This window comes from Sus scrofa, chromosome 2, assembly GCF_000003025.6.
Source record: "Sus scrofa isolate TJ Tabasco breed Duroc chromosome 2, Sscrofa11.1, whole genome shotgun sequence".
NCBI lineage: Eukaryota > Metazoa > Chordata > Mammalia > Artiodactyla > Suidae > Sus > Sus scrofa.
The window spans coordinates 115,433,862-115,447,912 of NC_010444.4; the positions used below are offsets into that span (position 1 = coordinate 115,433,862).

A 14,051-nucleotide genomic window follows, 5' to 3' on the forward strand; every position below is an offset into this window, starting at 1 on the left:
TCAATGTCTCACCCAATAGACCATTTTCACAGCACAGATTTCAGATAATCACAGCTTGTTAAAAATCTATTATTTTATCACTCTAAAAACTAAAGTAGGCATACAGACGATGACACTTCAAATATAGTGCAGAACACAAAGCCATGTTTCCCACTTTGTAATGTTATATATAAATCATCTGATGTAAGGACTAGCTGTCTGGATGCAAAACAGTCTGTAATAAGGAGGAAAAGTATTTTCCTCTGATGAGAACATTTTACCACCTTGTTTACAGTGAAATTTGTAAGCTAGGTTTTCTCAAAATATAATGTCAGAAGTGGTTTACTGGAGTTCCATTCGTAGCTCAGCGATTAACAAACCCGACTAGAATACATGAGGATGCAGGTTCAATCCCTGGCTTCCCTCAGTGGGTTAAGGATCTGGCGTTGACATGAGCTGTGGTGTAGGTCTCAGACACAGCTTGGATCTGGTGTTGCTGTGGCTGGGGTGTAGGCCGGCGGCTGCAGCTCCAATTCGACCCTCAGCCTGGGAACCTCCATATGCCACAGGTGTGGCCCTAAAAAAGAAAAAAAGAAAAAAAAAAGGGGTTTACTAATACAGATTCCTGGAGTCCATTTTTAAGATTTTGGATCCAAAATTCCAGAATTTATATTGGAAATAAGGACCCCATATGATACAAAGTCTGAAAATGATTTTACAAGCCGTGCTGTAGGACAATGACTGTCACAGAAAATTTCTCAGTCATCTGTTTCATATTATTGAACATGCCAATGGACAATTATTCTAAAATTTTGCTCAACAGGTTAAATAATCTCGTTAGCTCAGTACAATGAGGTAGTAATTAGGGCAGACTTTGAAGCCAGATCGCCTAGGTTAAGCCTCATGTCTACCACTTACCAACTAAATTTCCTTGGACAAATAAATTCTTAGTGCCTCAGTTTTCTCATCTATAAAATGGGATAGTATAAATATCTATGATGGAGTTCCTGTCATGGCGCAGCAGCTGACAAACCCGACTAGCACCCATGAGGACCTAAGTTTGATCCCTGGCCTTGCTCAGTGGGTCAAGGATGCGGCGTTGCCATGAGCTGTGGTGTAGGTCGCAGACATGACTCAGATCCTGCATGGCTATGGCTGTGGCGTAGGTCAGTGGCTACAGCTCAAATTGGACCCCTAACCTGGGAACCTACATATGCCATGGGTGTGGCCCTTAAAAAAAAAAAAAAAGGACAAAAAATAAATCTATGATGCTGTCTTGCTGTAATGATTAACAAATCAGGTGATGCATGCTACATGCCTAAAATCATGTGTGGCACATAGTAATAGTTAATAAATATTAACTATTATTATCCTCTATTACCCATCAGGACAAAGTATTTCTCAAAATCAGAATTTCAACCAGGATCAAGCAAAAATGTTGTGTGTTTATGGAGTTCCCATCATGGCTCAGCAGTAACAAACCCAACTAGTATCCGTGAGGATGCGGGTCTGATTTCTGGTCTTGCTCAGTGGGTTAAAGGATCTGTCATTGCTGTGAGCTCTGGTGTAGGTTGCAGATTTGGCTCAGATCCATTGTTGCTGTGGCTGTGGTATAGGCCAGCAGCTATAGCTCTGATTCAACCCATAGCCTGGAACTTCCATAAACTGCAGTTGCAGCCCTTAAAAAAAAAATTCTGTGTGCTTAGGAGTTCCCATGTGGGGCAGTGGGCTAAGGATCTGGCGTTTGCACTATAGTGGCTTGGGTCACTGCTGTGTTATGGGTTCAATTTCTGGCCCAAAGGCCTTCTACAGGCTGCAAGCATGGCCAAAAAAGAAAAAGAAAATTACTTACCATGTTTAAATAAATTCATTTTTATCATCTTCCCTCATAATTTTTTCAATTCAAAGTTGTCTTTTCTAGGTACTACCCAGTAAAACTTTTTTTCCAATAATGATTTCCTTAGGCACTTGAGTATATTCTAACCTGCCTACAGCTCAACACCACTGGGAGGTGTATCAGTCTGCTCGGGCTGCCATAACAAAGTACAATGGACTGGCTGTCTTAAACAACAGAATTTATTTTCTCACTGTTCTGGAAGCTGAGATGTCTAAGATAAAGGCATCATCTGAATGTGTATACAGAGAGGGCTTTTTTCCTGGCTTTTAGATTGGCTGCCTTCTCCCTGTGTCCTCATGTGATGAAGAGTGAGCTCTCCAGTGTCTTTCTTGTAAGAACACTAATCCTATAATATCAGGGCCCCAATCTCATGACCTCATTTAATTACCTCCCTGTGGGACCTGTCTCCAAATCAGTCACATTGGGGGGTTATGGTTTCAACATGTGAATTTTGAGGGTGAAGGGACACAATTCAGTCCATAGCAGCAGGTGTATAAGATGGTCCTTCGTGAAAGGAATACTGTAAGTCAGATACTTTGAGTTTCAACCAGATATTAAGTGTATAGTTGCTATTTATAAGCACACGTAGAAGTGTCTACTCAATCTAAAACACTAAAACTCAACACTTAACGTCACTGGCCGGAGACCACACTCTAAAATTTACAGACATTTGATTCTATGAAAAGTATGTCTGACACAAAATCTCAGAATGAAAAAGGTACATGCTAAGTGGCCACACAGTCCTCTAAATGCTTCAAGTTCTGCTCCTATATCAGATAAGATCACAGGAAATTATCTTCATGGAAGTTATTGCTTTTGTTTCCCATGACACTGCCTTCATGAAACTATGATTTGAAGAGTTTCTTTCTATTAAGAGCTTTATATAAAAATGGCCCATAAGAACACTATTTCACTCATTCATAAAAAGATTATGGATAAAAATGTTAAATGGTTTTCCAATGTCATTTACATCTTTTTATGTAAACAAAATAGGATCCCCAGGGTACAAAGTGTACATAGGTCTAAGTGTTGGGAAAAAACCTTCCTCAGTGATGCATTCGTCATTATAACAACATTAATTACATTAGCAACCATAACATCTATTAACATTAATTGGATCTTCACTATTTATGAGGTACTATGCCAAGTGTGTATGTGTTTTCACAGATTTTTCTCACAAAAAGTCCCATGATATGAATAGTATTCTTTTGTGTGTGTGTGTGTGTGTGTGTGTGTGTGTGTGTGTGTGTGTGTGTTTTAGGGCCATACCCACAGTATTTGGAGGTTCCCATGCTAGGGGTCGATTCCGAGCTGTAGCCGCCAGCCTACACCAGAGCCACAGCAACACAATCCGAGTCCCATCTGCTCCCTATGCCACAGCTCACAGCAACACCAGATCCTTAACCCACTGAGCGAGGCCAGGGATCAAACTCTCATCCTCATGGATACTAGTTCATTAACCATGACAGGAACTCCCTAAATAGTATTCTTAATTGTCAGGTAAAGAAATCAAGTCAGTAAGATTAAGTAATTCGACCTAGTATTTCAAGATACAATGACAGAATTAAAACGCAAATAATGTTGCAGCAACATGGATGGAACTAGAGACTCTCATACTGAGTGAAATGAGCCAGAAAGGCAAAGACAAATACCATATGATATCACTTATAACTGGAATCTAATATCCAGCACAAATGAACATCTCCACAGAAAAGAAAATCATGGACTTGGAAAATAGACTTGTGGCTGCCTGATGGGAGAGGGAGGGAGTGGGAGGGATGGGGAGTTTGGGCTTATCAGACACAACTTAGAATAGATTTACAAGGAGATCCTGCTGAGTAGCATTGAGAACTATGCCTAGATACTCATGTTGCAACAGTACAAAGGGTGGGGGAAAAATGTAATGTATACATGTAAGGATAACTTGATCCCCTTGCTGTACAGTGGGAAAATAAAAAAAAAAATGCAAATATGTGTGACTCCAGAATTTGTTCTTTCACTCTAAACAAAAAATTTACTTACTTTAAGGGTAAAATTATGAGAAAAAAAATTATTTTCAATCAAATAAAGCAGCAGCTGCAGGTTCTTTATCTTACTTTCCAAAAAGACAAACCTACCCACTCTAGTCATCATCTTGACAAAGCCTGCACAGAGGCCTCATAGAATTGGTGATCGTTATCAACGATCATGCAAGCAACACAACCCAAACACAATTATTGTCCCTGCATGAAAAAATCAACCAGTGATGCTACAAAAATATCAAGTTATAATAAATCACATCAACAAAAATTTTAAAGCCCTTCATTTGACTGGAAATATTTGACTAGGCATGTGTACAGTCATGTAAAGTAATGATTTTTCATAGTAGTGACTGATACAGGACAGTCAAAAATCCAATATGAACACAAAGAGGAGACCAAAAGCTTATGCCCAGAGGGGGTATATTCTCTGGTTCTGACAAAGATGAAGAAAATTGTAAAATTTTCTCATACTCTTCAGACGTCTTTAACAAAACAATCATCAGATAAGCAACTTATTTTAAGTGTTCCTTCCCCATGAGAAATCACAAAGATGCTTTAAATATTAAGAGTTTCAAAACACTCAAAATCATTCACGAGGCAAATTGCCACTAGTATTATTTATGCCTTGTACAAGAAGTTTCACGTCCAAAGTTTATTGACTTTTGACTGCAGAGGAGGCAATTTTGATATAGCTATCCTCTTTACTGAAGCTCAAATCTTTAAAGGTATTCCACAGTTAGAAACATCTATTTTTCCACGTTGGCTGAGAAAATATTCACAAAATGCTGTTTAATTATTTCACCTCTGAATTGAAGTATAAGCATAAGAAGGCTCTCAAGGAAAACAAAAATTCTCCCACTGCCCCTGCATCACTTGTGGATATTCAAAGGGTACCTCTTCAGAACTAAGTCTGTTAAAAACTGCCTCCTACCTCTCCATTATACTGCCATGTAAAGAATAAAATGCAGACGCCATGTGATCTGTGAAAAAGGCTCTTTGATCCATGACATTGTCTGGTGGTTGGTACAAGGAAATTCAAGATTTCCCACAGGATTTATTCAATCAGTAATTAAACAAAAATATCAACCTGAATGAAACTATCGCTTATAGTACAGGAATCCAAGAAGCTAGCTCCAGGGACACATCGAATTTTCTTTGTCTTGAATATCATGCTTTTCAACTGGTTTGCATTCATCCCAATGAGAAATAAGTGTACTCATTCAGATTTATAAAGAAGAGAAAGATGAGAGAACACGGACCAAGGATGACTACTCGTGGCAGGTCCAAGCTCACAGACAGTTCTCGATAAGCACTGCTTAGAAAAAAGAAAGCTCAAATAAACACCAACAACTCAAGAGCTCTACTGTTAACAGAGAAGCAATTATAGGGACAGTGACCAATTTTTGAGCTAGGAAGATTAGGGGGTGTGTTGTTCAGGAGGCTGAGCAATATACAGCTGTAGATAGTTAAGAACAAATGCAAAAAATCTCTTCCAAGACGTCATGCCCATGCCATCAAAATAAAGACTTCATGAGAAAATAAGAAACTTCAAAGAAAGATCAACAATAAGCAAATGAATGCACTGAAATCATCAACTGGCTAGAAAAAAAATCAGGCTGCAGAGAAGGAAGGAAAATTTGTGTATGCACAGAAAGATACAACCCAGCAACATGAGATTTTACCAGTGCTCAAGGTCAGTGCCAGAGGGAGGCCAGAGGCTTCTAGGAGTAAAGATCCTCCACATGGAGGAATGTCTTCTGAGTCCATCACTGAAGAACAGTAATAGAAGACATAAAGAACAAGTTACAAAACCAGGCAAAAAAAAAAAAAAATTAAAGGCCCCAAATTATTATATGAATCTGTTTAGTGTCAGTTTAGAAGTCACAGCTGCTACATAGGAAAACCTCTGACCATTCCAAATACTAAAAAGAATGTTAACAGTTGAAGAAGTGACTACCTCTTTACTTTATCAATAGTATAAACATCAGCAAAATACAACTGGTCTGCTAATGACTAAAAAGATGTTTACAACTGGCAGTAATAAAAAATAAACATAATCGTCTTCAAAGGTGGGCCAAGGCCAAGCAAACTGTACTTCAAAATGATAGGTTCCAACCTACCGAGGAAACCATAAGTTTATTGAACATAATTTTAAAATCCCAAGTTTTAGAAAATGAAATTAATATCTGCTATGAAGGTCTTAATATTTGAAATTATATTCAAGCATAATTTATCCCAAATCAGTGAGTTACGGTTCTAAGGAAAGACGCTATCTGGCCTCCTTCCATACTTGAAAATAATCTTGTGATTATATTTGAAATTCAGGGATTGATTTAACTACACAATAAATCCACTATCATTATTGCCCAATTACTATATGCTAAATACTATGCTAGATGCTGGGATAAAACAAATATAATTCAGATGTGATTATCCCATCTCAATTATTTCATTACTTAGTGGAAGTGAGAGTCATATACATAACAAACTATAATAACATGTAGACTATATGATATTCATAAGGAAGAGTTATAATTAACCTAAAAGGATACCTCTGAATTAATATCATCCCTATAGCTCCCTTTTAAAAACAAAAGTATTTTATTCTAATAACCCTCATAAACAATAATAGCAAAACAACCTTTAATCTTGAGACACAAGACGGGTACCTTCTGATGGAATGTAAGATGTGAGGTGTGAAGAATGTACTACAATATCTGAGTATTAAAGAGGAATTCTCTGGAGTTGGAGGGAGAACAATAGAATCAGTAGATGCCTAGAGAAAGTGGAGAAGATGGAAGAGAAGGCCTTATGGGGAAAAGAACAAAACAAACTTAACATACATCTCATAAGTTTTCCTAAGGTCATCTCTTGTTTCCAAGGAATATAATTTGAATCATAAAGCAACCAACTCTAGTGTACATTTCAGTTGTTTTTTAAATTATTGATCAAAATTTTCCATGTTATAAAATAGACTTCCTAAGCGTGTACAAAGTCCTACTAAATTTAAAATTATTTACCATTTCAAAATGATAAATTTTTATAAAAATCTTATTATTATACACAGACAGGGACATCTTAAAAATATTTCCCAAGTAGGAAAATAATTTACTTACAATTATCTGATGTTTTTGAAGAAAAATATTCCAAAAGACCTAAAATACTTGTTTCCCTCAATTCTGGCTGTTGTTCTGATTTGTCCAGAGGTAAAATATCTTTTTGTGAACTTCCACAGTCGCAGAAACCAACTAAAGCAGTTTTTCGCAAATAAGAATTGGCTGCATACAAGCAGATTTCTGCAAGAATTGTTATATATATGAAGACTACATTCCAGGCCCAGGAAAAATCTACCTTGCAGCTTTCTTCCTAAAATGAGAAAATAGCTATTAGAGAATCAAAGCATGCCCTGTCATAATGAAGAACTACACACCATACTTATTTCTTATAAGTAGCTATAAATTTTATAGAGCTGTTAAAAGACCATAATCAACTAATATTTCTAAAATGCACTCATTAAAAAACATGTTTTCCAAGGTAGATTACATAAAACTTAGTTCAAAGAATAAAAAAAAAAAATAGCTAAAAAGTATATAAAAAACAACTTTTCAAATTCCTTAGTAATCAATGCAATATAAATTAATCCAATGAGATATACTATTATTTTATATTATAAAAGAATCTTTTATATAAAGTTCAGTTCTTTTTTTTCTTTCTTTTTCTTTTCTTTTTTTTTTTTTGGTCTTTTTGCCTTTTCTAGGGCCGCACTCACAGCACATGGAGGTTCCCAGGCTAGGGGTCTAATTGGAGCAGTAGCCATCGGCTTACGCCACAGACCCAGCAACGTGAATCCGAGCCACATCTGCAACCTACACCACAATCCACGGCAACGCCAGACCCTTAACCCACTGAGTGAGGCCAGGGATCAAACCTGCAACCTCATGGTTCCTAGTCGGATTTGTTAACTGCTGAGCCATGACGGGAACTCCCTCAAGTTCAATTCTTGTATGTGCACTTTTATACATTTTTTTCATAGGAAAGCAAGAAAATCTTGTCTTCTGGAGAGGAATCTGGACAACCGTTCTAAGAACATTAAAAGTAAGTTCATAGGAGTTCCTGCTGTGGCACAGCGGGTTAAGATTCAGCGTTCCTCTGTTGCATCTCAGGTCACTGCTGAAGCACAGGTTCAATCCCCAGCCTGGGGCAGAGGTTAAGGATCTGGCATTGCCATAATTGTGGTGTAGAATTCAATCCCTGGCCAGGGAACTTCCATAAGTCACAGGTATGGCCAAAAAAGAAAAAAAAAAAAAAAGTTCATGGTCTATCACACAATTATTTAACTTTATAAATTTACTCTAAAGAGTCATAAATGCAGATAAAAGTTTTTTGTATCAGAATAACAGTTCAACATTATTTGTAATTAACTGTGAATAATTAAATTAACTGTGAATTAAAAACAAGCGCAATATTCAGCAACAGAGAAATGGTTAAATTATCTCATCACTAAAATGTCAATTTAAATAATACGTAATGACAACAAAAAAAATCTTAAATAGGAAACTAAACCATATATGACTATATGATCTCAAGTTTGTTAATAAAATTTAAAATTCCGCTTATGTGTGTACATTTTAGTACAATCTATTTCACTCTATCTACATCTATATCTAGTTATACTGATATACATGGTAAATATGCACTTACTTTTATATTTAGTTAAAACTGCTACTACAAAGTTATGCTTATTATAAGCCCTAATGTGATGTAGGATTAAAATAGTGGCAAAAATAAAATTTGTTTCAATTTAGGTCTTTTTGCACACTTTAATTAACAATATTCTGTTACCTGATTCTGAACCGACATGACGCTTAAAAGAAAATCTTTCATTAGGTCCATTAAAGCTTTCAAACAGGCTATGTTTAATTTGGCAGCCTCCCCAAGGACCAACAAAGCCATTGCTGAATCCAACCTAGAAATTTTATGAACAAAACAACAAAGACTTTAACTTAAAATAATAAATGATTTTTAATGAAAATTTAATAGGCCAAAGAAAAAACTATCCTGGATTACTGGATACATTTATTTTCACCGAAGACTAGTATTATTTGACACTGATTATAAAAGTTTAAAGGAAAGAGCCACATTAGGGAAGATGTTGAATTCACGGTAGTGTTCTGACAAAACACTGAGAGTAATAAATATTACAAATGATCACATTTCTTCACAGATTGTGTATAACAAGAAATCAAGGGCTCTGGATCTGGAGTGTCCCCAAAATCTCACAATAGGTTTTGATTTTCTACCTTTTTTGACTGTTTCCAAGGGTTGAATACCAAGACTGTGGGGTTTTTTTCCCCTTAAAAGAGAGAACAAATTTTAAAATGGTCTTCTGAAATACTCTAAAAATTCAGCATCATTTGATTTTTACAAAAAGGGCAATTTATCAAAATAAAATTCATATTTCACATTAAATGGAAGACTGTCAAGATTCAAAATATTAATAACTGAGAAATCATGTAAGAATTTATTAGCCATAAATGTACATATAGCCTAAGAGTTTCAGGAAATTATACATTTAGCACTGTTGTTATCCAACTGAAAGAGATTTAGTTTGAAAGAGAACTGATAACGCTGCAAATACAGCATTTCCTTTCTCTAGAGCTACATTTTGTCTTGATTTATAGGCCATTAGCAAGTTAAAAGTTAGTACATTTTTAAATTATATTTGAATTTCACAACTGTAGTATTTCAGGCCAGTAAGTCAAGCTCAATATCATTTACAACTACAAACACCTCTAACTATGGAAAAAGAAAGACAATTCCTTCTATTTGAATGGAGCTTTACAGATCTCAGTTACCTCCTTTGATTTGAACCACAGTCACTGACACGTTCAAGAACTTTTTAAAATCTTTTTTTTTTTTTTTTAATATTAGAAAACTGAGACAAAAAGATCCAGGGGGGTTTGTCTAGGTTCATGTTTTAACTTAACTAATAATTGAAGCCATCCCCTGCTTATGGGTATTCCCTATTTTTTAATTTTGCTTTTCCAAACCATTATTTAAGTACATCATTTAATCTTAGTATTACAATTGACCACCTAATATCATTTGTTTTCTGCTTCCTTTCAGAACTAAATCTCACTTTTGTTCGAAACGACAAAGTGTTCGGTTAATGCTGCTTCCTCAAGGTGGAAATGTTTTGTATCTTGATCGGGGCAGTAATTACAGAGGAGTCAACTGTCAAAGGTCAAAGTTCTCTATATATAAAATGTGTGGATTTTGTTGCATGTAAATTAGACTGCAATAAATTTAATTTTAAAAATGACTCAAGTTTAGAATAGCCAAAAATATAGATTCGGTCAATGAGATATAAATGGAAGTATATTATGAAAGCCTTCCATATAAGCTATCATTTTTCTGATTAAGAGAAAAGGTTAAGTTTTGAAAATGGGTGCTTTTTTCTTCTCTGCTCATCCCTTTCCTCCTGCTTGGAACACAAACATGATACTAGAAGGTAGATCAGCTGTCTCAAAACAATAAGAATAAAAGCCACATACTAAGAATGGAAGACAAGGAAACTAGAAGCTTGGATCTTGATCTCCTTACTCACCTGCATCAGTAGTGCATTGCTTGTTATGTACAACAAATAAGCACAGTAATCACAACTGTTACACGTAAAAGAACTAAATCCTGATAGATACACTTAAGCGATGTTATAGGCATGAAGTTCAGACATGGGAAATTTTAGAGATGAGTAGAGTTCCCATTGTGGCTCAGTGGTAATGAACCCAACCAGTATCCATGTGGACGTGGGTTCAATCCCTGGCCTTGCTTAGTGGGTTAAGGATCCAGACTTGCGGCGAGCTGTGGTATAGGTCGCAGACGTGGCTCAGATCCACGTTGCTGTGACTGTGGCGTAGGCCAGAAGCTATAGCTCTGATTTGATCCCTAGCCTGAAACTTCAATATGCGCAGGTGCAGCCTGCCCCCCTCAAAACAAAAAAGAAAAGATCATCAGTGTCAGCCTCCTATGGTAGAAAAATACCTCACCAGAAACACAACAGTTTCGGTCAATGCTGCTGAATGCAAAAATTTCTAAAAGGGAAAATGCCATTGCCCAAAATATAATAGAAGCCTCAATACTTATATTTTGTTAAAAAATCAAAACTGAAAATTGATGAATGTAGACAGCAGTTTTCAAATTGGTTAGAAATGTAATACTGAGATGAAAATAAGAAAACAAGAGGTTGCAAGGAAATTAAAATTACAAAAATATAATTCAAATCCACAATGAAGTTAGGTGCAAAAAAAGACACTTGGTAGGGAGCAAACCTGAAAAGTTCTGCAATAATTTAGAGGAAGACACCCACTGGCAAACTGACACCCATTACTATCTAATTCCATTGAAATATCCAAACAAAATTTTAAAAAAAGAAAGAAGAAAAAAAAGACACTTTAAGGAGTTTAAAGTTGTGAAGAAAATGGAATCCAAAATGAAGGAAAACCTTTCCAATGTCATGAAACCCAAAGTTTGAGTTAAATTTAATGGAAGTATATGTGGGCTTTCCATCATAATATAAGAAAAACCCTAGAGCACAGAGAGGCAGGAGTTGGGAACACATGTGAACAATAATCAATGGCAATCCTTCACAAAATGTAGACCAGTAGCCACAGCATGTATACATAACTTCACAGAGAGGAGCTTCTCTCTGAGTAGAGTGGAGGATTTACCCCAACAGCTTCCAAAGATGGTCAATGACACATTCGAGGAGGCCATCTATCTCTTTCCTACCAAATCACAGAGCTGTTCCTAAAATATTCGGGATTGAAAATCAAATGAGGAAAAAAAAAAAAAAAAGCCAACTGGCTTTGAACAGCTCATAATAACTGAAAGGGAGGAAACGACATAGCAACATTTAGAGATTTAAAGAGGGAACTAAAAATAAAAACTGTAGGAGTTCCCATGGTGGCTCAGCAGGTAACAACTCTGACTAGCATCCAGTGAGGATGCAGGTTCAATCCCTGGCCTTGCTCAGTGGGTTAAGGATCCAGCATTGCCATGAGCTGTGGTGTAGGTCACAGATGCGGCTCAGATCCTGTGTTGCTGTGGCTGTGGCACAGGCCACCTGCTAAAGCTCCAATTCGACCCTGAGCCTGGGAACCTTCATATGCTGCGGGTTTGGCCCTAAAAAGCTAAATAAATTAATTAATAAAATAAAAATAAAAACTGAGCATAGAATTCTATTTCTATACAAAATATACACTATATTTCTCAGGGGACAAATGGTGACAAACCTTATACTCAGCCAAGGACTGTATATAATCAATGGCTCACTTAATCAAACAGGTCAACTATGTCTATGCTTAGAAACTGACTCAGGCAAGAAAGGAATAGTATTTAACAGCTTATTTAACAGCTTAACATTTCCATGGTGGCTCAGTGGAAATGACCCTGATTGGTATTCGTGAGGACTCATGTTTGATCCCTGGCCTCACTCGGTGGGTTAAGGATCCAGAGTTGTGGTGAGCTGTGGTGTACGTCACAGACACGACTTGGATCTGGCATTGCTGTGGCTGTGTGTAGGCCAGCAGCTACAGCTCCAATTCACCCCCTAGCCTGGGAACTTCCACATGCCGCACCTGCAGCCCTAAAAGAAAATAATATAATAAATGGCAAAAGGATATTTTTTAAAAATGGGAAATCCTCATGTTAAATGCTGACAGATACATTTTACTAAGTCAAAATTATTTTATAAATATGATCCAAAAAAGTAAACAAAAATATAGAAACATTCTTTAAGAAGAATGAACATTTTAAGTAATGATTTAACCATAACGTTATCAGAAACTCAAGATTACACTAACAGCGGGGGGGGGGATTAGAATAAATAAATTAGTCTCAATCTTCATCACACAGAGAAGAGGCAGTCAAAATTTCTTTTTTTATTTCTTTATTGTAGCCGATTTACAGATTTCTGTCAATTTCTGATGTACAGCAAAGTGACCCAGTTTAACATATATATATATTCTTTTTTCACATTATCCTCCATCATTTTCCATAACAAGTGATTGGATATAATTCCCTGCGTTATACAACAGGACCTCATTGCTTTTCTACCCCAAATGCCATAGTTTTCATCTACTAACCCCAAAACTCCCAGTCCATCCCATTCCCTCCCCCTCCCCATTGGCAAGCACAAGTCTGTTCTCTGTCCATGGTTGTTTCTGTTCTGTTCATTCGTGCCATATATTAGATTCCAGATATAAGTAGTATCATATGATATTTGTCTTTCTCTGATTTACTTAGTATGAGACTCTCTAGTTCCATGCATGTTGCTGCAAATGGCATTATTTTGTTCTTTTTTGATGGCCAAGTAGCATTCCATTGTGTGTATGCACCATATCTTCTTAATCCATTCATCTATTGATGGACATTTGGGTTGTTTCCATGTGGTGGCAACTGTAAATAGTGCAGCAAAGAACACAGGGGTGCATGTATCTTTTTGAATGAAAGTTTTATCTGGACATATGTCCAGGAGTGAGGCTACTGGATCATATGATAATTATACAGTCAGTTTTCTTTTTTTTTTTTTTTTTTTTGTCTTTTTGCTATTTCTTTGGGCCTCTCCCACAGCATATGGAGGTTCCCAGGCTAGGGGTCGAATCGGAGCTGTAGCCACTGGCCTACGCCAGAGCCACAGCAACCGGGATCCGAGCCGTGTCTGCAACCTACACCACAGCTCACGGCAATGCTGGATCGTTAACCCACTGAGCAAGGCCAGGGACCGAACCCGCAACCTCACGGTTCCTAGTCGGATTCGTTAACCACTGCGCCACGACGGGAACTCCCACATTCAGTTTTCTGAGATACTTCCATACTCTTTTCCACAGTGGTTGTACCATTTTACATTCCCACCAGAAGTATGGGAAGGTCCCCTTTTCTCCACACCCTCTCCAGTATCTGTTATTTATGGACTTATTAATGAAGACATTCTGACTGGTGTGAGGTGGTACCTCATAGTAGTTTTGATTTGCATTCCTCTAATAATTAGTGATGTTGAGCATTTTTTCATATGCCTGTTGGCCATCCATATGTTTTCTTTGGAGAAATGTCTATTCAGGTCTTCTGCTCATTTTTCCATTGGGGTTTGTTTTGCT

General features: G+C 36.9%; 1 protein-coding gene across 8 annotated transcripts in view; it reads right to left on the minus strand.

Moving 5' to 3' along the window:
• Nucleotides 1-14,051, minus strand: part of TMEM232 (transmembrane protein 232) — a 243,920-nt gene that overhangs the window by 154,106 nt on the left and 75,763 nt on the right. For all 8 annotated transcript variants that reach the window (XR_002341851.1, XM_005661576.3, XM_013995016.2 and 5 more), the window contains 2 exons: nucleotides 8,740-8,863; nucleotides 7,014-7,263 (listed from right to left, as the gene is read on the minus strand). Coding sequence is in view for 7 of the 8 variants with exons in the window: in XM_005661576.3 (XP_005661633.3) it covers nucleotides 7,014-7,263; nucleotides 8,740-8,863 (374 nt within the window). In the remaining variant the exon portion in view is untranslated. The remainder of the gene's footprint in view (nucleotides 1-7,013; nucleotides 7,264-8,739; nucleotides 8,864-14,051) is intronic.